General features: G+C 40.9%; 2 protein-coding genes across 2 annotated transcripts in view; one reads left to right on the forward strand and one right to left on the reverse strand.

Annotated features, from left to right (window-relative positions):
• Positions 1-23,875, reverse strand: part of LOC126285449 (homeobox protein PKNOX1-like) — a 656,766-nt gene extending 632,891 nt beyond the window's left edge. Inside the window, exon 1 of the mRNA XM_049984835.1 lies at positions 23,788-23,875. The gene's annotated coding sequence lies outside the window, so the exon portion shown is untranslated. The remainder of the gene's footprint in view (positions 1-23,787) is intronic.
• A 1,020-nt stretch (positions 23,876-24,895) lies between these two features.
• Positions 24,896-27,131, forward strand: part of LOC126285451 (platelet-activating factor acetylhydrolase IB subunit alpha1) — a 55,020-nt gene continuing 52,784 nt past the window's right edge. Inside the window, exons 1-2 of the mRNA XM_049984837.1 lie at positions 24,896-25,040; positions 25,184-25,390. Of these exons, the coding sequence (XP_049840794.1) occupies positions 24,975-25,040; positions 25,184-25,390 (273 nt within the window). The 5' untranslated portion in view covers positions 24,896-24,974. The remainder of the gene's footprint in view (positions 25,041-25,183; positions 25,391-27,131) is intronic.

A 27,131-nucleotide genomic window follows, 5' to 3' on the forward strand; every position in this document is an offset into this window, starting at 1 on the left:
TTCATTAACAGTCGAGACGTACTTGACAATGGCGATGAATGCCGAAACAGTGTATCGTGAATGAAAACTAGCAGGTATTTTGGTGCATCTTTCTAATAATCATGTCGTTATCAGACATATGTTATGCTGCTGGCGCTACAGAAGGAAATTTTTTGACCAAACAGTGCAGCTCGTCACGTCTTTCATGCGACGCCCAGTGTCAACAAAAAGCGCTGGTTAATTTCCCATTACAAACAAAATTACTTTTAAATCGGAATTTTTACGTGCCCATTCGACAGAGCGCTGCCTAATTAGTCTAGTCCGATATTCGTTTAATCGATACGTGTTAACAGGGGCAGTAAAACACGAAGAAAACACAGCAACCCAGAAGCGAGTGAGCATTTTTAAGGCTATATCTATGAAAATTGGTATTTGACTTCTCGGTTGGTTGTTTGGGAAAGGAGACCAGACAGCATGGTCATCGGTCTCATCGGATTAGGGAAGGATGGGGAAGGACGTCGGCCGTGCCCTTTCAGAGGAACCATCCCGACATTAACCTGGAGTGATTTAGGGAAATCACGGGACTTCTCGGTTAGATTTAAAAAGATACGTGTTTCAGTATCTTTGGAAGTTCAACCCCTAAGGGAATGAAATAGAGGACGAAAATATTTTGTTATATTAAACCCCTCAAAGCTAAACCTAAGAAAACTGGTATTTGACTTCTCGCTTAGAAATAAACAAATATGTGTTAGAGGATGAAAGTTTCCAGAACTCAAGGGCAGGATCAACAAAAGCCTCCGGCTTCAGCTACGAGAATCGCCTTTAGGCCATAAATACATTCGGAAAAGACCATGCCTCTATGGCCTTAATTAGCGTGAAAAGTTAAGAAGGCGTTGCAATTTGTGAACTAAATCAAATAAAGCTATTTAACAGTCACCACAACAAATCGCCTTTGTCGGAATTGCATAGAAAAAGAAACGGATTTTAAGACAATTTTTCAGTAGGCGTAATACATGTTTACAAAATTATTTTCGTTGTAATTACTAGGCAAACGCAAGCGAAACAGTGGGCGCGAAGTTGGTCACTATTAATTGCCGACGTCAGTTGCTGAGCAGTAATCCCAGAAGAGTGTCATACGAAGAATATGGAGACTTACTTACTGGAGGAGGACTAAACAACAGCTTGAAAGGAGTAATTGTGGCTCTAATCCGACAGTTGGAAGTGCATGTCACTGACTATATGTTCTCCAACATTGGCATCTAACGGTTTCTTGTGGCATCAGATTTATCGCTGACTGTGCAGCAATAAAAACCACACACTAATCGTCCACACTACGATATACTGAATTAATTCAATCTACCAAAGATCTTCCATTTTATGCAAACAATAGATATAAGGAGGGCGCACTGTACCGCTACCACTTGTAGGACTATAGAGTGCATCGACCTCCGCGCAGAAAATGAAATGAAAAGGACTGAGCGCCATACCGCCGTCAAGTGTTAGGTTGGCTTAGAGCAGTGCTGGAGATTTGCCAACACTCAACCGGTCTGCATAACGAAACCAACGAAGCTTGCACGTCAAGCAAGTATTCACAGACACCACTGCGCGCGCAATCAGGCGATCGTGCTTGAAGGTCAAGCTGCGTCAGCTGCTAGTGACACTCTACTGCGTATACCTTTACACGCATCAGTGCGCTCGGAGAAGAGGTTGTCGAGAATGTACGCAACCCTGGATTTTTTTAAATACAGCAAATTTACTTTTTTCGATACTGATCTTCACACTTTGAAGTAGACTCCTTAGCTGGCCGGAGTGGCCGAGCGGTTCTAGGCGCCTCAGTCTGGAACCGCGCGACCGCTACGGTCGCAGGTTCGAATCCTGCCTCGGGCATGGATGTGTCTAATGTCGTTAGGTTAGTTAGTTTTAAGTAGTTCTAAGTTCTAGGGGACTTATGACCTCAGCTGTTAAGTCCCATAGTGCTCAGAGCCATTTGAACAATTTTTGAGACTCCATAGAGTAATACCTTATCAAACGGCTTACTGGAGATGACAAATATACTTTTCTGTGAAGCTTCTTATTAATAAGAACCGTTTTTGTATCGACATTACCGTCATAAATGGCTCAATGGCCCAGTGCAAGTCTTTCAAACGGGCGCCACTAAGGCCTAGTTATCTTACCGTTTAAATTGAAATCCGAACCACACGTCGTTACTGGGGAATCTCCATATCACTGAGAGCTGAATGCTACGATAAAAATAGACTGAAAAATACGTGGTCCGACAGCGACTCGATGCCGCAACCTTCTGGATTCCAGGCATATGCTTCACCGCTCGAGCTCCAGGACCGACGTTTCTTTGGCTTTCTGGATGAGAAAGAAAAAAATGTGGCTCGATGTGAACAGTGCCTAGATCCAAATCGCTTCGGAAAACACTGTTAGCACGAGAGACGTCGCAGAATACATTAATGTTTTGTCTTGGAGTAATTAACTGAAAGCATAGCAACAGACTCATTTTTTGCTGCATTTCTTATACTACTTCTGAAAGTTCCGCAAGGCCGTTATCACCACACCAATCAGCAATTACTGTCAAAAATTCTTCAAGGTTGGCTGTGATGAAGACTGAAATGCTTAGTCGTTAAGTTACGTTAGGCTTACTTATACTCTTCGTTCTCATTCGTCTGTGTTACGGAATTATTCAAAAGCGTGACTAAATGCTTCATCCATGATATAACGGAATTTCGTCGCCAGACTTGGCATTGATGGTCAGTTTTGATGTGCCTATGTAAAGCCTAACAAACAGTTTTCGTGCCCAGCATCCATCGACAACAAACCTTACTAACATGAAGCCTGCCGTGTAAGAGATCAGAGTCGGGAACTGATTCTAGGACATTTTGGAAATTTGTGGTAAGTTCCTATCGGACCAAACTACTGAGGTCATCGATCCCTAAGCTTCCACACTACTTAATCTAACTTATGCTAAGGACAACACACATACCCAATGCCCGAGAGAGGACTCGAACCTCCGATGGAGGGAGCCGCGTGAATCGTGGCAAGGCGCCTCAGACCGCGCGGCAACTGATTCTATTTCAATAATCCACAGGACAGGACAGCGAATATCCTCAATATTTCTGCGACATTGATGGTTATTGTTTGGCGCTAAGGACTACTTTCATTGTTAAAATATGCATCTCAACGACACGGACAAACTATACCATCAGTGCAACCACAACGGAAGGATTCTTATAGGGATGCCATACTAACCCGTGGTTCCTGAAGAGGGACAGCAGTCTCTTCAGTATCTGTACAGCCAACATTTTGGTCCATTGGCTGGTCTGGAATTGTAGTATTAGCCAATATGATCTTGCTGCGCTAGTATTGCAAACGGCCGAAAGCCATTATTTTCTCCAGAAGGCACGCAGCTCCACTGCTTGGCTTTATGATGATTGTATCCCTTTGGGTAAAATATTATGTAAGCAAAATATTCCGCCAACCGGATCTTTGGGCGGGGACTACTCAGGAGGATGTCGTCATCACGAAACAATACTGTCATTCTACGCATCGGAGAGTGGCATGTTAATTCCCTTAATCGGGTAGGTAGGCTAGAGAATTTAAAATAGGACGACACATTGAAGTTAGTTATGGTAGGTACATACAAAGTGCACGAAGAACTGGATTTCTGGTAAGGTCAGTAGTACATGTTTCTTAACACAAAACCAATAGGGGTAATGCAGGAGTAGAGCTAATAATGAAAAAGAAAATAGGAAAGCAGGTAAGCTTATATGAAAAGCACAGAGAACGCACTATCGTAGGCAAGACAGACACAAACCCAACGCCCACCACAGTAGTACAAGTTTCTTCTTTGCCAACTAGTTCTGCAGATAATGAAGGGATTGAAAGAATGTGTGAGATCAGAAAATTATTCTTCTAGTTAAGGGACAGAAAAATTTCCTTGTGTTAGGCATCTGGAATTCGGTAGTAAGTAGAGGAAGAGAAAGAAAAATAGTAGGGGAATATGGACTAGGGACAGGAATGAAAGAGGAAACCGCTTGGTAGAATATTTCACAGAGTACAATTTGATCACCGCTTACACTTGGTTTAGGAATCATGAACGATGGTTGTATACGTGGTTGAGACCTGAGGACACTGGAGGGTTTCACATTGCTTATATTACGGTAATATGGAGATTCAGAAACCAGATTTTAAACTGTAAGATATTTCCGGAGGAGGAAGTGGATTCCTGGTCATAATTTATTGATTATGAACTGTAGATTAAAAATGAAAAAAAATGCAAAAAAGCTAGGAAATCAGAGATACGAGTCCTGAATAAAATGAAAACCAAAGATTGTTGAGACTTTCACACGGAGCTTTTAAACAAGGTTACACTGAACCAGGGGAAACGAAAACAATATAAGACGAAGTGATTGCTTGGAGAGATGAATTGGAAAAGGTAGCAGAGAATCAAATAGGTAACAGACAAGACCTAGTGCAAATCCCCGTCTAAAACAGGAGATACAGAATTTAATTGCTGAAAGAAACTACAAAATGCAGCAAATTAAACAGGGGAAAAGGAATACAGGCGTCTAAAAATGACAACGTGCAAAATGGATATAAACGGGAATGACTAGAGGGCACATGCAAGACTTCAGAAACCAGTATAACTAGAAAAAGAATGGATGCCGCTTATACGAAAATTAAATATATCTTTGGAGAAAAGAGAAGGAGCTGTATGAATATCACGAATTAAGATGGCAAGCCAGTACTAAGGAAAGAAGGGAAAGCTGCAAGGTGGAACGAACATTTTACACCGCCTACACAAAAGAAACCAACGCGTGGAAAACATTATTGAAAGAGATGAAGGAGTAGGTAGGATGTGATGGGAGATATAAAACTGAAAGATCTAAGTGGAAACCAGGGCTCCGGGAGTAGGGCATTTTCTTATAATTATTGAGACCCTTGGGAGAATGGTTCGAATGGCTCTGAGCAATATGGGACTCAACATCTGAGGTCATCATTCCCCTATAAGTTGAAACTACTTAAACCTAACTAACCTAAGGACATCAAACACATCCATGCCCGAGGCAAGATGCGAACCTGCGACCGTAGCAGTCGCGTGGTTCCAGATTGAAGCGCCTAGAACCGCTCGACCACCCAGGCCGGTCCTTGGGAGAGGTAGCCATGACAAATAATTCTGTTAGAGACAGGAAACAGCTTAGAAAAGCAGGTGAAAGGAATAGACAGTATCTTTAAAACAGATTATAAGATGAACAACAACAAAAGTAAAACCAGAGTAATGGGATGTACTTGAATTAAATCAGATGGTGCTGAATTATGAAACGAGACACAAACTAGTTGATGTATTTTGCTATCTGCACAGCAAAACAACTACGACGGCATTAGTACGGAGGATATAACATGCAGACTGGCAATAGCAAGAAGAGAAACTTGTTAACGTATAATGTAAATTTTCATGTTAGAAAGTCTTTTCCAGTGTAATTTGTCTGGAGTGTAACTTTGTCTAGAAGTAAAATGTGAACGCTAAGCAGTTCTTATAGAAAGAGAAGAGAAGCTTTTAAAGGTGCTGCTTCAGAAGAATGCCGTAGATTATGGGTATATCGAATAAGAAATGAAGACGTGCTGAATCGATTTGGAAAAAAAAAAGAAATTTATGTCAAAATTTGCCCAGAGGGCCTTATCCTGAAGCGTCATGATACAGTCAATTTGGCACTGAAACGAAGTATGTATGTGTGTGTGTGCGGAGGGGGGGGGGGGGGGGGAGAAGGGAGGAGCGACTGCAGAGGGAGAGCAAGGCTTGAAAGCGATAAGTAGGATCCAATGGATGAAGTTGCAGCACTTATGCGGAGATGTACAGGCTTGCACAGGATAACTAGCATGGAGATCTCCACCAAACCAGTCTTCGTACTGGAAAACAACAACAATAAGAGTTTACTAAATCGGAAGCTGTGGCCGTGGAAGGAAAGCAGCAGCCCAATGCCAACTGTAATCACACTGAAGTTGAATCCCATTCCACTCCACTTTGAAATCTTAAAATATCGTCTTATGCAAAAGCTCTTGCTCCAGCCCATCGGATGGTTGACTGAAAACCGTCGTAACTTAACGGATATCCATAACTAATAGAATTGATTTCCAGAATAACTAGCGTTAAGGGCACTCAACGTATGGATTCCGTCTGATTACGTCATAGGATACATGCCAGCGCTGTTGGTTCTCGCTCATCAGTGCAATTCGCCCACTAAATTTAGCACCGATACATGTTTCTAGGGTATAAAATGTAGACTGGCAATGGAAAGGAAAGCGTTTCTGAACACGAGAAATGTGTTAACATCGAGTATAGATTTAAGTGTCTGGATGTCTTTTCTGAAAGTATTTGTATGGAGTGTAGCCAGCCATGTATGGAAGTGAAACGTGGACGACAAAAAGAGAAGAGAGACTTTCGAAATGTGGTGCTACAGAAGAATGCTGAAGATTAGATTGGTAGATCACATAACTAATGAGGAGGTATAGAATAGAATTGGGGAGAAGAAGAGTTTGTGGCACAACTAGAAGAAGGCATCGGTTGGTAGGACACATTCTGAGGCATCAACGGATCACCAATTTAGCACTGGAGGGCAGCGCGGAGAGTACAAATCGTAGACGGAGACCAAGAGATGAATACACTAAGCAGATTCAGAAGGGTGTACGTTGCAGTAGGTATGAGTAGATGAAGAAGCTTGCTCAGGATAGAGTAGCATGGAGAGCTGCATGAAACCAGTCTCTGGACTGAAGACCACAACAACAAAAACCGGGCAAAAACAAGTTTCTAATTAATTTCTCCTCCACCCCCTCCCCACCAAAAAGAAAAAAAAAGTTTACTGTACGCCGAATTTTACATCTTGTAAAACACTACTGCCAATTTCTTTCCCTCTCCTTGCTCGAGTGAACTACAACCTCATTACAACTACTTATTATCTGACACAACGCATCTTGAAACCGAGTTCTTCCAGTCCGAGCTACCAACGTCACACGGGAACTGACTTGACACTTTCTGCGTGCAAAAAATATTGACACTTTCTGCGTGCAAAAAATAGAGTGTAAGTTTGCTTGCTCAGGTCACTGCAGTATGCTTGTCCCGAGTGCATTGATGGCGCGAGTACACGCAGCTACTTCACGCAAAACAAGCGACATTTGACAGTGGAAACGTTGGACCCTGCCCGCGGGCTATTTGAAGATCACTGATTGTGGCGAACAACAGCGCTTTATGCCCTCTTTGACCGAACCTTAACCGATGGGCACCTAGCGACCAAAGCGTCCTAAACCAGTACGATGCAATTCTCAAAAAACTCGGCTGAACACTTTATGAGCACCTTTACGTATGAAACATTTTAAATTGATCAGCACAGTCACCGGTCGTTGACTGCGTGGGGTAGGGGCTTTTCGATCATGAAGGTTCGAAAGCCGCTAGTGGAAACTTTTTTAATTTAAATCTCATATTTATTAAACTAAAAAACATAAATTCCACTGGGTGGATAATTTAAAACTGATCCAGAAATATTTCAGTGTGTGAGGATTATCTGAGTACACCTGACCCTTCAATTTGCTCCACACGTAAAAATCACGTGGAAAATCAGGCGACCGAGACGGTCAAGGAGTTACACTGCCCTGGTGGCTGCCCTCTCCACACAGAACACGGCTCTGTTTACATCAAACAAGACTCCAGCATTAATATGATTGACTTAAAATGTTTGGAGTATAAGCATTTCAGTAACACCAGATATCTTAAAGCACGATGAACAGACCGATGCCTTATTTGTTTACAGATTTTTGAATGGGAAAGCTTAAGTTTTAGCGAATAATGCTAAAAAACAAGATTTAAGTATTTTTACTTGTGAATTCCCGTAAATTCTATAGTTCTCGGTAGACATTTTAACAACGTTCAGCTGAACTAATGTGGATCAAGCCAACCACATTATTCAATTGGTACAACGTAGTCCTTCGACTAAGCGTGCCTTGCGTATCGCCGATATTGTTCAATCTGTAAATTAAGCAAACTGTCAAGGAAAGACAATTATATTTCTGGGATAAAACTGAAATCTGCCGATGAAGTTCTAACTCTGCCAGAGACGACGAAGGATTAGAAAGTGCTGCTGAACGAAACAGATAGTTTCTTGAAAAGACGTTAAAGGGAGGAAATCAGCCAAAGTAAACCGATAGTAATGGAATATAGTCGAATTGAGTCAGGCGATAACGGGAAAATTATCTTACGAACTAAGACATGAAAAGCAATAATGGAGTTTTGCTATTTGGGTGGCAAAATAAATGACGATCGCCGAAGTAGAGAGGACAAAAATGCAGAATGGAAATAGCAAGGGAAGTATTTTTGAAACAGAAAAATTTGTTGTAAAGAATATTAATTTAAATGTTGCGAAGTCTTCTCTGGAAATATTTGTTTAGCGTCTAAGAACGATACGCAGTACAGACTAGTTACCTTTGAAATCTGTGCTACAGAGGTGAGTGAAGATCAGAAGGATAGAACGAATAACTAATAAAGAGATACTGAATCGAATACGGGAAAAGTGAACTATTGCACAACTTGACTAAAAGAAAGTAACGGTTGATAGGACAGATGCTCAGACATCAAGGTTCAAATGGCTCTGAGCACTATGGGACTTAACATCAGAGGTCATCAGTCCCCTAGAACTTAGAACTACTTAAACCTAACTAACCTAAGGACATCACACACATTCATGCCCGTGGCAGGATACGAACCTGCTACCGTAGCAGTTGCGCGGTTCCGGACTGAAGCACCTTGAACAGCTCTTCCACAGCGGCCGGCAGGCATCAAGGATTCGCGCTTGCGATGATTCTAACCGACCTTGTTTTGTTGACAGGTTATTGCTTACCGTGCATAGCTGATTGACGAAAATGCAAATTATTGTGGAACAATTTTGAGCACATCTTCTCTGTTAATGTGTGTGACAGGCTACGTGTTAAATGAATCTGTTGTCATGCTGAAACGTCTCGCAGGTACCACGTACTGAGACTTTCTTCAAAATTAGTTGCCACTGTTACTCTACGAGGTTTTCGCTAGAAGACGTCCACGGTCTCTCACTATGACGGGCTCCCATACATACTACTCATCACGTAACACCGCTCTAACTTTTCCCTCACCGATGGGTGTGTTAAACAAGTCACCTTCAGTGTCCTCCGACGTCGCCATACCGCACTCCATTACGTTTTTTTAACGGCAAACGCAAGAGATGAGGAGCTACGACCACTAAACTTCACCAAGACGTCCTTAGATGAGCTATGCGAACTGTTGCAGAAAGATAAAACATTTGTTGAAGATAATTTTTATGACAATTCAAACATTTACATGTTTTGGTATCAATCAGTAGTTTTATTTTCCAATTCTGATCATTTTTGTGTGTTTCATTTTACGTGTAATACTTGAAGTAACTCTACACCCAGTAACAACTAGATATTAGTTTATATTAACTCGCTATTGTCTACACTGTTGTCTTTTAAAAGATGTCTCACTCCTCCTTATTTAACACTTCATTTGTTAAGCTGAAGCGTAATTAATGCAATTTAATTCACAATTAGTGCCGGTCGGAGTGGCCGAGCGGTTCTAGGCGCTTCAGTTTGGAACCGCGCGACCGCTACGGTCGCAGGTTCGAATCCTGCCTCGGGCATGGATGTGTGTGACGTCCTTAGGTTAGTTAGGTTTAAGTAGTTCTAAGTTCTACGGGACTGATGACCTCAGAAGTTGAGTCCCATAGTGCTCAGAGCCATTTGAACCAAATTTCACAATTACTGTAATTTGTGATTGTCATCTGAAGAAGAGTCTAGTTCGAAAAGCGCTGCGACATCAAGAAAATAGAAAACAATCGGTAGTAAAATCGTTTATATAAAGTGACTGCAACCAGATAAAAAACCATCGATCATGTTTCTAAAACGCGGCAGGTGGGCTGTTGCCAACACCTGCGTCAGCTGTAAAAGCTGGCGAAATTGTTGTTACACCTGTCATTGGTAATCCAAATGTCATCCTGTATTTAAAGCGCATCTAGCAAGAAAACATAATATTATCAGAATATACTATCTAATCGAAAGTATCTGCACACCTATCGCTGGGCATTAATACTGGATTTGTCCACTCCTCGGCTTTATGATGGCTTGAACTTCGCTGGGACTCTTTCCATGAGATACCTGAATGTTACTGGCGAAATTGAAGCTCATTCTTTCTAAAAGCCGAAACCAGGGAAGCTACTGATGGACACTGGCGTCTGGAGTGAAGCCGACGTTCTAACACATCGCAAAGGTTTTTCGCTGGGTTCACGTACGGCCATCACGCAAGCCATTCCATTTCGGAAACGTTACTGCCCGCAAACCATATCCTCACTGATGCTGCTTCATCAAAGGCTTCCGCATTTAGCGTTTGCTTGAGGAGACCACACCCCAATCACGAGAAACACCACCATACCGTAACATACCTACTCTGTACTTCACTGGTGACACTACAAGCATTCGCCGAACCCAAACCCTTCCATCGGATTGTCACGGGGTATAGCGTTATTCATCAGTCCTCGTCATCATTTCATCCTCATCACCGGATCTCGAGTCGCCCAATGTGGCGTCGATTGCAATAAGACTCGCACTCGGCGGCCGAACTTCCCCGAATGGGGCCTCTCGGCCAGCAATGCCATACGATCATTTCATTTCCCTATCACTCGTTCCCAATCATCCACTGTCCAACCGCGTCACTCTTAATACTACCTCAAACGTCGCTGCTGAACAATTGTTCTCCATTCTTCTTCACAGTCATTGTGCTAGCTGGGCTACTGGTAGCGCTTTGGAACTCACGGGCGATTACTTCCGCTGGTTTCATGTGACTTTTTATAACCACCCTTGACAATGCTCGTCAGTTCCTTTCTGTCAGTATGTCTGCCTGGTCTTGATTTAGCTATGGTTGATATTTCGCGTTTCCCCTTACAATCACTTCACCAACAGTGGACTTGGCCGTTTTAGAAGAGTTGAATGTCCCGGATGGATTTGTTTCTCAGGTGACATCACAATACCCATCTCCAACTTTTATACTGGCGGATCTCTTGTGCTACAAAGTGCACAATTCTGCATTACATAGGGGTCTCCAGATAGTTCCGATCAGCAGTGTATTTGTTACTTATGACATAGGACACCACCAGGGTCTTGCAGCTGACGGCAACGGTGTCTCATATCTCAAAACAATTTCTATCACCATACACACGAGACACCTATTTATTCTTAGAAACCAACATTGGTACCATTTTTTGCTAGTGTCGTCTGGCATCCTGTCTCATTCATGGTCCCATTCGTACAAGTGCCCTCCCCTCGCAGAAAATCTGTCTAGTCCCCACTCGTAGAAACAAAGTCACGCACCGCAAGATCAGAGACATAGTGAGTGCGTTCAGCATTCTGAAGTCCGCTGCGTCTGGAGAGACAACGTAAAGTTTTTATCTATTTCTTGGTTCTCTGTGGTGATGTCCAGTAACAATCCTGAGGACGTGGTTAATTTCTGTAACTCTCCGGTTTATTCTCTCTCCAACAGGCACTGGTTCCTCGCCGTCAACATCCTTGGCTTCTGGATGATAGGAAGTAAAGTGATGAAGCTTTAATGTGTAGATACTAACCTATCTTTATCTGAGGGAAGCAGAGACAATAAATTTTACGATATTGCACCGCAACTTGTTTTTTGATTTTATGGAGACAGGTTAAACAATATAAGCGAGTAGAAAACTTTCCGTTAACTCTCCTATGCTGCTTTCTCCTCAATTTCCAGAAACAATTTCCACTCGGTAGCGGAATGTACGCCGCAAATAAAAATCCTAGCAGATAAAATTTGTGTGCCAGCAAGGGACTCAAATCTTGGCCTTTTGCTTTTGGCAACAAGTGCTCTATCAAATTTCCTTACAAATATTGAACATGTTATTCACGGTACCCACAATGGCAAGTGACTCAGTAAGGACGGTAACCGTAATAAACTCTTCGCTTCTCACGGTCTTCTTCTTCGTCTTTTGATGAAAAATTGAAACTGAGACAGCAGCAGCGAAACTAATCGCATTAATTGAGGTCACATCCATGGGAGGTGTAATATCACAGTGCACAGTACAACAGAGTGAATGTCCGCGAGTGGGAATGGAGGAAGGAAGGATGGTGTGTGTGTGTGTGTGTGTGTGTGTGTGTGTGTGTGTGTGTGTGTGTGTGAAACGTAACCCGAAAACTTAAGTCTTATTAGTGAATATGACTTTTCGCAACAAATGTCATAATCATATTTTCAGGTTCAAGAGCCTTCTCTCACATCTATGTGTCTTTAAAAAAGTATATTGCTAATAAAAGGCAACGAAAATTAACGAAACTTGCATGTTTTAAAAATTGTTTTGTGGTGGTCTTGAAGTATCCCTGCTCTCTGTGTACACATTAAGGAAAAAGTGTTGGTAGTGCTAAGGTTAAAGGGGGCTGAGCGAACGAATAACATTAATCCAGAAACGGTTAAGTCAATCAACGTAACTCCACTGGCACAAAATAGAAAGGCAATAAAGCTAGTTACTGCGAGCTCACATCAATAATTGTGTTTACCCTGGATTTTCCAAGTATACCGCTAGCATAAATTTGAAGCACTGTGTGACTGGATAAATGTGGCTCCATACACAGCATTCACTTCGTGAGAAAGAACAGGCCAAAGCTCTGATAAAAAAGGTAAAGATTACTGGCCTTTGGCATTAGTATACGGGACTATACTGTATCTTGACAAAATTGAATAATTGACGAACTAAATGGGGTTCAGCATAAAAGTCTAAACACGACGAAACTAGCTGACGTAGACGTCCTTCCGTCAGAAAAGGCGAACGAAGTCACCAATTGTAAAATCATCACATGACAAATACATTACTATTAATATCTTAGGTCACTAATGAGATTCCTGAGAGTTTCTCTCACATGTGCGCACATACAGTGTGTCCCTGGAGGACTGATACGGCAGGGACCCTCATTTGAAGCAGAAAAACATAATATGCACATGTGTCCTATTCCGAATAGTTTCTGTGATCGAACACATTATATGTCACATTTGTACGTTTTTATTGACCAACTTGAAAACCGTGGCCTCTAGCGGAAACTAGAGACCGACAAGAGTACTGAAATCCTCGCGCGACGTGCATGAGCGAAGTTTCTGTAGGCCAATTTGAGGTTGTTTCTCGATTTGATAGACAAGTGCCCTACATCAAATTGTTGATCTCGATTTCCTCTACATTACTGCGGTACGTGGTAAACAATGAAAAAGTAAATAATAATAATACAAAAAATAGAAAACTATTTACTTTCAATGTGTCGTGTCTCGCAAAGCATTCGGAACAGGGCTAATGTCAGCACGGGGTTTTTTGCTCCACTTGATCGTTCCCCATCACGTCCTTGAATAATGACCATTCCAAAAATGTTCAAATGTGTGTGAAATCTTATGGGACTTAACTGCTAAGGTCATCAGTCCCTAAGCTTACACACTACTTAACCTAAATTATCCTAAGGACAAACATACATACCCATGCCCGAGGGAGGACTCGAACCTCCGCCGGGACCAGCCGCACAGTCTACGACTGCAGCGCCTCAGACCGCACGGCTATGACCATTCCTTCTGGGACACCGTGCATTATGACGAACAACAACAGCACAACACAACTTCCCGTATATAAACCAAAAGTGAGACGATTTTTGTAATATAAATTTGAACCGCAGCGCGTGCGTCGGGCTATCAACAGCACGGAGACCGATAGTTATGACTACAGCGCACCAATATGTGATGTCTGGAGGAGGGGTAGCGGTTATCGCTAAAACAACCGCTTTTCAGTAACACCGATGCTTTTCATCTCTAATTTAACCTGCTCGCCAAAAACGCTCAAAATAACCATTTTCTGAAATATCCGATTTCCGGTTTTTTATTACTATTACTTCTAGCGATAAACATAGACTTCGAACGGAGATTGAAAAATTCAAATGGAGGTGAAGGTCACGATCGATGTGTGGTTGAGGCTGTGGCAGAAATTGGTCTTCCTGTCTTCAGCAAAGATTGCGTAGGTGAAGAACATGAGCGCGGCGACAGCGAGAGCAAAAGAGGTTGACGACTTCCTTGCAACGTCACTTTTGGATGGTATCAATTTTTAATCCAGAAGCAACAGCAGAATTAAGGTTTCAGCTATTAACCCAAGTTTATAGCACGTCACCTTTCAAGAATGTTTCCTCCTTGTATGATATCGCAAGTTTCTTGTCCTGCCATTTTTACACTGAGCATTGTACTTCACTGCTACCGCATTTAGTAAAATACTTGCACAAACTAACGATTGTCCTAATCTAGAATACAACTGATGTCCTACGTCCGCAGCTCGTGGTCTCGCGGTAGCGTTCTCGCTTCCCGAGCACGGGGTTCCGGGTTCGATTCCCGGCGGGGTCATGGATTTTCGCTTGCCTCGAGATGACTGGGTGTTTGTATCATTTCATCATCATTCATGAAAGTGGCAAGTGTGGACTGAGCAAAGGTTGGAAATATGTACGGACGCTGATAGCCGCGCAGTTGAGCGCCCCGCAAACCAAACATCATCATCATGAACTGATGTCTTAGGACGACAGAGGCAAACTACCGTGTAAATCATATGGGGTTAAAGTCTCGCACACAGGCCGTACACGCTTGCCGTCTAATAGTCCACGCCACACACCACCATGTGGATTATTATCTCTGCAATGCTGTACCAATTCATATGTCAAGTGCTTGTAGTTAGTTTCTACATGTAGACGTAATTATTAAAATAGTGCTGATAGCTTTTCCCAGTTTCTATAATAATGTTCCAAAGCAACGGAAATTTTACGAATAACCATTACTCATTTATTCACAAAATTTTTAGCGCTGCTGGTATGGTAAATTTATATGCTGATTTTTACCCGGTTATTAGTAAAAAAAAATTGAAGAAAAACTTGTTCTAAGCGAGACCAAACAAATACCGAAAAAGCCCTAGTGTGAAGTGCACTGCTATAGGAAAATCCGCAGCATAGGCATGGGGCCCATTCGAGTGGCAAGACCGACCTTTGTGATCGTGCTGTACTAGGCGCTTCAGTCCGGAACGGTCGCAGGTTCGAATCCTGCCTCGAGCACGGATGTGTGTGATGTCCTTAGGTTAGTTAGATTTAAGTAGTTTTAAGTCTAAGGGACTGATGACCTCAGGTGTTAAGTCCCGTAGTGCTCAGAGCCATTTGAACCATTTGGAGTGGCATCTTCTTTGCAACTTCACATGGGGCACTCACCGTCAAGCACACGACATACATATTTGTAAATTCGCTAGTATCTATCCACGGATTTGTCAAATAAGCCCGTACACGATCCAACACAAGTCCGTAAATTTAGCCTCACGTTGAAGCAGACGCTGTTCGTGCCTGTCGTGTACGCTGTATTTTGACACGAGTGGTAATGTATATTAATGCAGATAAAGCGTTCCCAGCATTTTATAAAATGCATTTTGACCATCAGCTGTTTATTGTCTCATTAGTCATCTAACGGTTATCAGCCATTATGGTGCTTAATAACCGAAACCGGTAGATGACTAATAGTACAATAAATATAGGATGGTTAAAATCCATTTTATAAAACACTTTACAGCAGTTGGACCTCGCCTTATGGAAATATTACATTGTCTCTGGTCCAAGGAATAGTTCAAAATGAGAGAGAAATATACACATGAAAACCTGTTAAAGAAAATGTTACAATCGGAACCCGATAATTAAACGAACTTTATCCGAGTGGAAAGTGAAAATTTTAACAACTTGTTTAGCGTTACTTCGCCCTCACATCGAAAACGAATACGGAAGAATGTGAAAATTTATTTTCTTCTGCTTAGTACTCCAATGGACAGTCCGTTACAATACCACAGCGTGGGAACATGTAGCCTACATCATCCGACGAAGGACCGGAACACTTAGATTTTGTTTTTGTTAATTTTCAGTCAGTCAACATCTCTCTCAAATGCCGCTCTATGTTTGACAAATACGTCAAACAGCACGGTACACGGTCAACTATTTAGCAAACATAGTAAAGTTTGACAAAATGTCTGATGTGCACGAGATCCTTAAAGGAGTAAAGGTTCACCAGGGCGCGACGTTAACTGCGTCGTGTGGCATACCGCTACACTGCCAGATGAATGCAGCGTGTTCCACTTTTTGCCACGCGCCATTGTCGAATGTTTGTGCGACTGCCTCTGTATCTAGGAAAATGAGACAGAATTCTAAAGTTCAGTATTTATTTTTGTGTTTTTACGATAATAGCAGTGCTGAATGCGATAACAGGAATGCTCAAAATAAAAGTGTGGGAAAGAATGTCTAGTGAAATATCAGACAGAGTCAGTAACTGGAATTCGTTTGTTTGTGGAAGAGAATGTAAATACGTAACTAAACAGAGCTGCGTATGGTGGCTTTCTGCAATCATTAATCTGTATAAAGTTATGAAGCAAACAAACAGCTTGGACCATCACATCGATTTTACTCATGTCAGAGTTTATTGAAATATCCAGCATCTAGATCTTCGATGAAAGCAAACCATTTGCATCAGAAAACAGGTAGCAAGATGACTGGAATTATAAAATGTTGTTGCTGGTTTGGCACGTGCTTTAAACCTTGACGTACTTTCCGTCAAAGCTGTCAATATAGTCCGGTAGATTCCACACTTCTAACGATTAGCTGTATCTTCCAGAATTATTGATTTGGTACAGTTAAATATTCGGAATGCAGGCTGCTGTGGTTCTATTGCCTTTGACGTGTCAGCCGCAATTCTTTGAATGGTCGTGTGTCATCAGAAAAAATAGAAGTAAAGCAGAATACGAATTCAAAACTCTGAGCACCTGAAAAGCTGACAAAGCGTACCCACCATAGGTCGCTCTCTCTCTTAACACAGTCGAAACTTCGTCTGGAGCCGCGCGGTCTTACGCGTCTTGCCACGGTTCGCGCGGCTCCCCCTGTCGGAGGTTCGAGTCCTCCCTCAGGTGTATGTGTGTGTGTGTGTGTGTGTGTGTGTGTAGTCCTTAGCGTACGTTGGTTTAAGTTAGATTACGTAGTGTTTAAGCCTAGGGACCGATGACCTCAGCAGTTTGGTCCCTTTCTCTGCCTCGTGATGACTGGGTGTTTTGTGATGTCCTTAGGTTAGTTAGGTTTAAGCAGTTCTAAGTTCTAGGGGACTGGTGACCATAGATGTTATCTCCCATAATGCTCAGAGCCATTTGAGCCATTGAGTTTGGTCCCATTGGACCTTACCACAAATTAAAAAAATTCGTAAGGTAAAAATAAAGGGACACCTATTTTGATTACGCGCCGATAGCCAATACTTAAAAATAAATAAATAAATAAAATGACGGTCAAAGTTTCAACACCACTACATCAGGCCACTTAGGCAACACAGTAAGTCGAGAGCGTAGTGGGTAAAAGCATCGTTTCCAATTTTTGCCCCTGCGTTCGAATTCAATCTTTAGTTCAATTTTTTGTCCATAAAGTATGCGACAAAATGAAACACAATTTTTTGCTTTAAATTTTACGCTTATACTTCAAGAGAACCAGTGCATTACCGCCAGAAAAAACACTCACATAAAAATTCTGAGCACCAAGAGCAACGTGAAATGGCCCATATACCACAATCACATTTCTTAGTAAACCAAACTCGTTAATGCTGCTAAATACCAAGAGATCTGGCGATAGTTTCGCGGCAAACCAACCATGCGTATCGAAGCATTTTCTCGAAAATTTGCAACTGATTATTGATATCAAGCCATGTATTTTAACTGCAGCGCTTCTACTTGCGATGGGCACCTGTCAAAAAAGCAAACGACACAGGGTTGACAGAACGGCTTGTACTTTAACGGAATTGGTTTTAATAAAAAAAGCCTGTATTCCGATTTATCGACAAACAACCAACCGTATACAGAAACTGATCTATACTATAATTTATGTATGTTATTTCCAATTATTGTTAAAAACAGAATGTTATACAAGATCTGTGGTGATAAAATCTAATTTTAATGAGAACTGAAATACTTATTTACTCCATAATTCCACTGGCTTCACCATGTCACAAAAATATGGATGTCGCATACTTCCGCAACAACAAAGGACAGAGAAAAAAAAAAACAGAAGATTAGATTTGAAAACGAATCGCAAAAAATGCGATTCTGCTATTAACAATTACGATAACGCTCACCTATACTGATAAAGTAGCGTCGAAACATGTTAACAGTCGTTTCTCGAAAACTATTGGGTTTCGGCACCTAACCCAAAATGGGTGTGCCTTTATTTTCAACCTTCTTTCACCCGGCGAAGTTTCGTGTGTTGTCAGAGAAGGAATTAAGGTGGAACTCCTTGTGAGTTAACATGAGTGGAATGTTTACGGAACAGTGGCACACAAAATTAGTGTCCACACATCCATGGATGAGATATGAACGGAAAATGGGGACAGCAAAGCAGAAATGCTCAACTCCGTTTTCAAAGGTTCCTTTACAAAGGAGTGAAACGGATATTAGCATCACTTTAAAACTGAAAGTTCGAGGGCCGATGGAATGCCTATCACATTATACACCGAATCTGCGACTGGATTAGCCCGTGTTTTAACTATCATCTACAGTAGATCCCTCGAACAAAAAACCGTTCCCAGTAGTTGGAAGGAAGTAAATATCACACTTGTCTAGAAGGATGGCAGTAGAAGTGATCCACAAAACTACAGTCCAGAATCCTTGGCATTCATTTGTTGTAGAATCTTAGGACATATTCTGAGTTCAAATGTAATGACGTATCTCGAAAAGAAAATAACCTACACGCTAATCGCGACGCGTCCCTAAACATCAATCATGTGAAACTCAACTCGGGCTTTTTTTTCACACAACTGAAAAACCATGGACCTAGGTACACTGGTAGATCTGATTCAGTACCACACCTACGCTTATTATCAAAAGTGGATCGTAATGGATACTAAGTAAAATCTGTGGTTATAGAGGACTTTCTGGTACGGAGGACACAGCATGTTCTCTTGGATGGAGAGCCATCGACAGATCTCTAAGTCCTCCAGCGAAGTGTTCTGGGCCCTTCGTTGCATATTGTTAACGAACTTGCAAAAAAATATTAATAGTAACCACATAGTTTTTGTAGATGACGCCGTTATCTGTAATGAAGCACTGTCTAAAAAAAAAAGCTGCACAAATATTCTGTCAGCTTTAATAAGATTTCAAAGTGATATACAGATCGACAACGTGCTTTAAAAGGTCAGAAATGTAAAATTTTGCACTTCACAAAACGGAATATCCTAATACTACAATAACATAGAATTCAACCATCCCGAGAAAGGCCATTCACAAAGTATCGGGGCTTGAAATGATAACTCAGAGAATACTGCTGCCACGTCTCACTCCTGAAAGGTTCGTGAGCGCAAGATCAGAAAAAATGCGAGGTGCACAGTAGCGTCTAGGCGATCGTTCTTCCCACATTCTATACATGAACAGAGCAGCAAGATTAGCTGATACAGTGGGAAGTATCCCTGCTATGCTGTTTACTGCGGTTTGCAGAGCATAGGTGTATTTGTGGGCGCAGAACGAATCCTGAAAGGGGGAAAGTATCGAAAATTTTGATATCGAAAGCAGGTGCATATGGCAACTACAGGATTACAATTATTGAAATATATGAAAAAAACTTACGGTGTACGCGCACTTTATTTAACATGTAAACGTTACTGCAGATATTCGGATTTAGGTTATGTCGTATTCAAGACGTGTGCCATCATTGGGCGTGATGTGGCGCTGACGATTAGCGAATTTCTGCATGACTCGCTAAAAGTATCCGAACATCGATGCTGTCGATGACTTCCTGAATGACTGTTTTCAGATCAGCAGTAGTTTTTGGGTTATTGCTGTACACCTCCACAAAAAGGAGTCGCATGTGTTCAGATCAGAAGAATATGGCAGCCAATCGAGGCCCATGCCACTGGATACTCCGGAGTCAGAATGTGGATGGGGTTGCATGAACCACATCTTGTAGAAATCAGGGTGACTTTAGATAATGGGGATGAAATCATCTTCCAAAACCTTCACGTACCGTTCGGTAGTCACTGTGCCATTAAGAAACATCGCAGCTATTATTCCGTAACTGGACACGATACAGGTCACCCGTTGGGGGTGAAGAGACTTCTAGATCGCGATATGATGATTCTCAGATCTCCAAATGCGCCAATTTTGCTTACTGGCGAACCCATCCAAATGAAAGTGGGCTTCGTCACTAAACCAAACAATATTTCACATCCAAAATTCCTATCATGACTCGCTGACAATGGTGCAGTTTGAATGCCCTAACCGTTCAGAAGTTATGACTATTTCATTTTTGTACGTCAATAATTGTCATACTGTACGTTATTATGAAGAAATTCAAGAGTTTTACAGAAATATGCCAAAACTCGCAGATTAATTTGTAAGCGATATTTTTATCTAAGTTTTTGAATGTGAGAAAACACATTAACCAAACCAATTTTCCACTTTTTCACCAACAAAAACAGTATGTCAATTGGCACTAAAAAGACATAACAGCAGGTAAAGACATTCAAAAAAGAGCACTTCTCTGAACAAAAGTTAAACAATTTTGCGATAAAAAAAAAAGATAGTCACAGCAAATTACTACAGATCATCGACCAACCACTTAATCAACCTAGGTATGGTGATTACGAGAAGTCGCTGCCTCAAGATCACAAAGTCCCGGTATCGATTTCAGGCCCGGTGGGCGATTTCCTTTGCGCCAGGACGAGTGTTTGTATTGTCCTAAATAATTTCATCTCGTCCAGTGACGCAAAAGTCAAGTAGAAAGACTAGCACCAAGTGGTCGTACAACCCCCCACAGAGTCTCCCGGCCAGTAATACTATACGATCATTTGATTTCACTGATTATAAAGTTACAGAAATACTTTTGGGCGATGCTGCCAACTTGGTTGTCCCACGTGTAATGTGGATATAAAAATGTGTCAATCTGAAGCTAAAAAACTCACAAAGGACCAAATGTCTTCTCGGTGAAAAAGCATTTCCATGTACGGGCAACCTTCAGTACATGCTTTGTTTCACACCAAGTGTGATCCTTTTAATGCGATTCCTATCGCCAACCCCCGCATGAAATATCTTCCCTACCTCTACATGTCTTCCAATTCATTGCGTATGTTCAGTGAAATGAGGTCCGCCACCTTAGCTGAGTGGTCAGCGCGTCTGGCTGCCATACAGAGGGGCCTCGCGTTCGGTTCCCCGCTGGTGACTGGGTGCTGTGTTGTCCTCATAATCATTTCGTCGTCATCGACAGGCAAGTCGAACAGTAGGGCGTCAACTTTAAAGACATGCAACGCGGTGGTCTAACTTTCCCAAGAGGAGGACTCCCATCATCAATGCCATACGATCATTTCATTTCATTGGTGTCAACACGGTACGAATTTTATTTATTCCACACTTCAACAAAATAAGAATATTCTGAAGGGAATGCACAATGCAATTCTGACGTATCACTTAGTGCACCCTCTGCTCAGTAGTGTACCTGTAAACGCTACGTGGAGGGATGAAGACAAAGATTAACACCGACAACTCAACATGAAAACGAACCATGACCTTATCTGTACATAACATTAACGAATAACGAGAAAACAATGCGAAAACATTGTAAGTATATACGGTTTCACCTTCCAAGAAAGCTACGAAAAACACATCAAATTCCTTTAACTAATCTGTTTTATACTGCTTTGATATCCATCTTGTTTATGCACGATTTATGAATTAACAGAACAGTACTTTTCCTGGAAGAATCTACCTATATTCTCGTTAAATCTACATTATAAATTCTGAATACTACCTAGCTCCTATATAATTCTACCTAGCGCCACGCAAATTATTTTATGGAGTTATCACCACCGAGTGATGAATGCTTTCTTTTATTAAAACATGCGAGACATCTGAATTGCCAATTAAAAAAAATATGAACTCGGTAGCTGTCGATTACGCAATGATTTTTCCCCCTTGTCTACCATTTATTTAAAGAAAGCAAAACGTATGATCACACAAGAGCTGCCAGAGAGCTGTGTCATTTCTGTAAAACGAAGTCGACGTACAGACACTGCAACTGTTTTGCAAGGCTTTTCCATTTTTTTAAAACCTCATTGAGGTAAACTACAAAGCAACATAATAGCTACGATGAAAGAAGAGGGAAATTTTCCATGGCCTTGTTATAAGGTGCCATTCGAAAAATATGAGGAACGAGAGAGGCGCGCGTATGAAGAGGCGGAACCTTTTAGACGTTCCTATCAGAACTACTCTGTAACATACAAACAAAGCGGAAAACTTAAAAACTATAATTATCATTGGGGAACTTATGCATAAAATCTAAACATTTGGTTTAAAGGGTTTTCGGGTAAACACTTTCGTCGACTAGTTGTTCTACCGGGTGAGTCTTCCTCATATTGCATTTCTAATCACTACAAGAATAAGTGACAATTTGTAATTATTCTTTTACGGCAAGGAATATTTCATACACCACTGATACGACTTTTAATTCAGCGCTGCCAACAACAAAAGTAAGAAACAATTTTTACCTGTTACTCATAAAATAATTATGCTGTTTATGTTTTTAATCAGCAGTATTAATAATGACTGTGAACAAATGGTTATTTATGTATTATAAACGAAAAGCATAACATTGTGGATATTCTACAGAATCTTGTAGAACATCAATAGTATTATATATTTCACTTATAATTATGGAACTGTACGAGCAAGAAGCACGGAGGAAAGCTCGCACTCTCATTTATTATATATTTAGTAACTATTGTTAAAAGATTATATAACACAGGAAGTAAGGCGATAAAATTACACCCATTCCCGGTGATTAGCAGTTAGTGACAATCCATTTCGTGTAAATAACACGACACTGCCGATACGAACCACCATTCCATGACCGCTCAGAGTTTATAACGAACGACTCAAGAAAAATTCCAGAGCTAGCTACACCGATGTCCATGTCTACAACAGAACATGGAAATAATTACTGCCATTAAGATAAAAGTAGGATGCAACCTAAGAGCGCGCGTTGATTCAGTTGGCGGTTTGCAAGAAGAGTTGTCGCCGTTTCGGCGTACCTTCATTTTATTTCGCCTTCAGCAATATAACACTATTTAGCCACGGGCGATTAACACTGCCTCTCGGCTCTTCTTCATTTCTATAATCTTACTGCTGGTTTTTCTTACCCAATACGTCCTAGTGTGTATATCTATTACAACAGTAGTAATCATATTGGTTACATGTAACATTCGTATCCGTCATAAACAAGTCCTTGTTTTCGTCCCCGTTCGAGAAGGCCGTACGCACAGCCTGAGGTTTGAAAGTGTGTGGAAAACAATACAAGACAAAGTTGTATTTACAGAATTAATAACACAAAAAATAGGTGCATCTTCACAACTAAATATATTCACATGAAAGATAATGCTAAAGGAGTACCCGTATCGTCAGCCGCAAAATTTGGCCAAGGAAAGTAATGTTTTGAACAGATGAAGTGAAAAATAATGAATCTTTAACAGACATAATGAGAATTCAATAACTTTTTTTAACACATGAAAATTCATATTTCTTTCCCAAAACAAAAACAATGATTTAGTCCGAATATGTAGAGAACTATTTTTATGAGTTTTGTTTGTTTAAGTAATCAGATGATAATTCTGTATTCTATATCACAAACAATGTTTAGAAAATATGAATGACAACAAACCTTTCAATGTCCAGTTGCGGTCACTGATGGTAGACGCATCCGAAAATCCCGCCTCGGAATGATTGACGGACGTCAACAAGAAGCACAACAATAACACACGTCAACGCGCAGTCACGCTATAAATACACCACAGCCGGCGCCTTTCGCACGTCAGTACACAGCTTCCAGTCCGCCAAGGCTAAATACCAAACTACAAATAATGTTCGCTCTTTATTTCACTTCTTCTGATGCAGCGTATACTGCTACAGTTACGAGGAGATAAGCTCCCGGGTCTGCAGCACATGCAACTACCGCAGCGAAGCTACGTGGGTGGGTTATTTTTCAAAAATTGCTCGCTGTGCTAAACAACACTACCGACAGTTGAGTGGCAGCTTACCTAGGTGTCACTCTTCGTCATTAATGGCGGTCGTCTCCTCCCAATCTCCTCCGCTGCGCCGCTCTTGTTATGCTGGGGTATTCGGAAATGAGACGGCTTTCACTAACGCTTACAAAACAGACCTTTTAAAGAATAAACTTGATTTTGTAATCATAACTCGTTTAGAATTATGATAATATATGTCAGTTTATACCAAAAAGGAGCGTATAACATGAATTTTAAACATTTCTCTTGTTTCAGTTCCGACAGCCTCCGTAAGGCTCACATTGAAGGTCGTCCCCTCTTCAATAACTGTCGGTGAGACAGAGCTGAATTGCCTTTAAAAATAGAACTATCACTGCAAAAACGTGAAAAATTTAAGCGTGACCTTCATACACGCTTTATCTATCCAGCTCATTCGAAAACAGAACGTAAAATACGCGGAAATTCATGAAATCCGAGAGACACCATAATAATATTTGGCTACGCCCACTATGACGTAGGGTGCGGAGCTACACATGTTCCGGTCCACACACTGCATTCCTTGACGTAACTCACAGCCTACTATATTTTAGGTTATGTCATTTGTTCAACAACCAAGTTGTTCCATTAACATCGTTACATTTGCGTACATTACTATCAACTAAAAGAATATGTGACAATTTGTAATTATTCTTTTACGGCAAGGAATATTTCATACACCACTGATAAGACTTTTAATTCAGCGTTGCCAACTGAGAATCCAACATCTTTGGTTAGGAGTACTTGTTTGGGTGCTGCAAGTTCAAAATAACGAAGTATTGAAGCTAGTGGTTGTGAAATAAGTGACAAAATGAGTCGTGCAGCACAAGCAGTGCCTGCGGAAGATATAAACGGAGACGGCAGATGGTTGAGTATGGTAAATAGATCATTTAAGTAGAACCGGCTTAGGTGTTGTATATTGGTTATGTTCCTGTGTGTCAGTAATTATTACATCTGTCATATTATTGTAGTCTGGTTGAGATCGTATTGTGTAAGATCGTTTTTGTTGCGATCTTTCAGCATAATAGGTTCCTCCTAGAGACCAAAGAAAAGGAACCTGAAGTAATATTTATCGGAGATTCAATTATACAAAACCTTGTCAACAGTGAGATGTGGATCAAAGACTTTATACCGCTGCATTCACTTAACTTCGGTATTGGAGGTGATCAAACACAGCATGTTTTGTGGCGGATTAAAAATGGAGAATTAGACCATGTTAACCCTAAGGTAATCACTCTTTTTTTATCTTTGGCCCCGGTTGTATGAAATGGTTGTGTTGTCTACTGTGAGGACCTTGTAATGAAAATATTGTGTGTGTGTGTGTGTGTGTTCAAACACAATGTCAACAATAATAACATGACAGGAACTGTAAACATCAATCATTAATGGTTTTGTTGCAGTTGTCAGTGTAGTTGTTAATAAAATAATCCAAAGAAGCCAAGGGTACATTGGTTCATATTCCCATCTGATAAGTACTGTTTGGTTTTAGTTTTACACCAGCCTGTACAACCCAATGCTGTTCTCAGAAGCGTGAAGAATGGTGAAGGTTCTGTGTTGGTTCAGTTGTTTCATTTCTGTGAATTACAAGGTCTATGCTAAGTCCATGGAACAATTTCAAGTCAACATGCACATTCAGTTATCTAGGTATTCCCGCCAGCAAACTGAATTTTTCGCTACAGTATTCTCATTCACACTTACAGAAATGTCAAAGCTAGCTATGGCAAACATGAAGAAAAAATAAATGCAATTGAGGACCCTCTCACTCTTGTCCAGATTTTTCAAGGGTCTTTCTGCGTGAGAAATTGTATAAAATCATGTTATCCACCATTCAAAATTTATGTGCATGAGTCATTGGAAAAGTATTGTCCTGTTTGGATGAAAAATTGGCCCCTCCCCTCTTATGCTAGAATTCCTTGTAAGTTGTGGAATTTTTATGATCAACATTTCTCTCAAATTTCTTTCTGGAGATGGTGATTGGTCACCTAACGCACACAAACCAGAGGTCAGCTGCTGACCGTTTATGCTATCGACGTGGCAACTAATTGAGCCCTTGGTAATCACTATTGTGATTGTTGTGTCATACAGTCACGTGTATATTAATTACCAAATCATTGCGTCCCTCATGGACGTTTGTGTTGGGGATGGGGGTGTTCATATTATTATACCTTCAGGCATATTAAAAACCTGACAATATCAGACCAATTGCAAGATAGGTTTCATCATGATTCTAAATATGTCTGCAGAACGTGTTCTGTTAACGACAAAGATTGTCATGACAAATTTATTGCCTTTGTCAACTAACAACAAAACTAACTTCCAAGCTAATTTAAAAGACAGCTAAATACCAATGTCCGCCAACTCACTCTTCATTTAAAAAAAAAAGAAAAAGAGAGAGAGAGAGAATGGTGACACTTGTCGAAGCAGAAAAGTTGTATTTTGAAGTCCACTATAACCAAATTGTGCAACATTTTCCATCACCTGTGTTCCACATAATAGTGTAAAAATGAGCAAGGAAGTGTGTTTTTGTAGCAGTGCTACATTCATTATCCTCCTTCACACCATAAGTATCTATTTTAGTTGTTGTTGTATATTTGTAAGTGCATAAAATTGAAGTGTTTCTGCCTTGAAGTTCATTTTGTAACACCTGAAGAACAAATCATTAATTTGTATCTACTTATTTGCCCTTTAATCATTTGGCATAACAGTATTAGACAAGTCTGATATATTAAAGAATATATATATATATATATATATATATATATATATATATATGATGTAAATAAAACAGAAAGAAACTTCCACATGGGAAAAATATATTAAAAACAAAGATTCCAAGACTTACCAAGCGGGAAAGCGCCGGCAGACAGGCACATGAACAAAACACACAAACACACACACAGAATTACGAGCTTTCGCAACTGGCAGTTGCTTCGTCAGGAAAGAGGGAAGGAGAGGGAAAAATGAAAGG

This window comes from Schistocerca gregaria, chromosome 8 (assembly GCF_023897955.1).
Source record: "Schistocerca gregaria isolate iqSchGreg1 chromosome 8, iqSchGreg1.2, whole genome shotgun sequence".
Taxonomy (NCBI): Eukaryota; Metazoa; Arthropoda; class Insecta; order Orthoptera; family Acrididae; genus Schistocerca; species Schistocerca gregaria.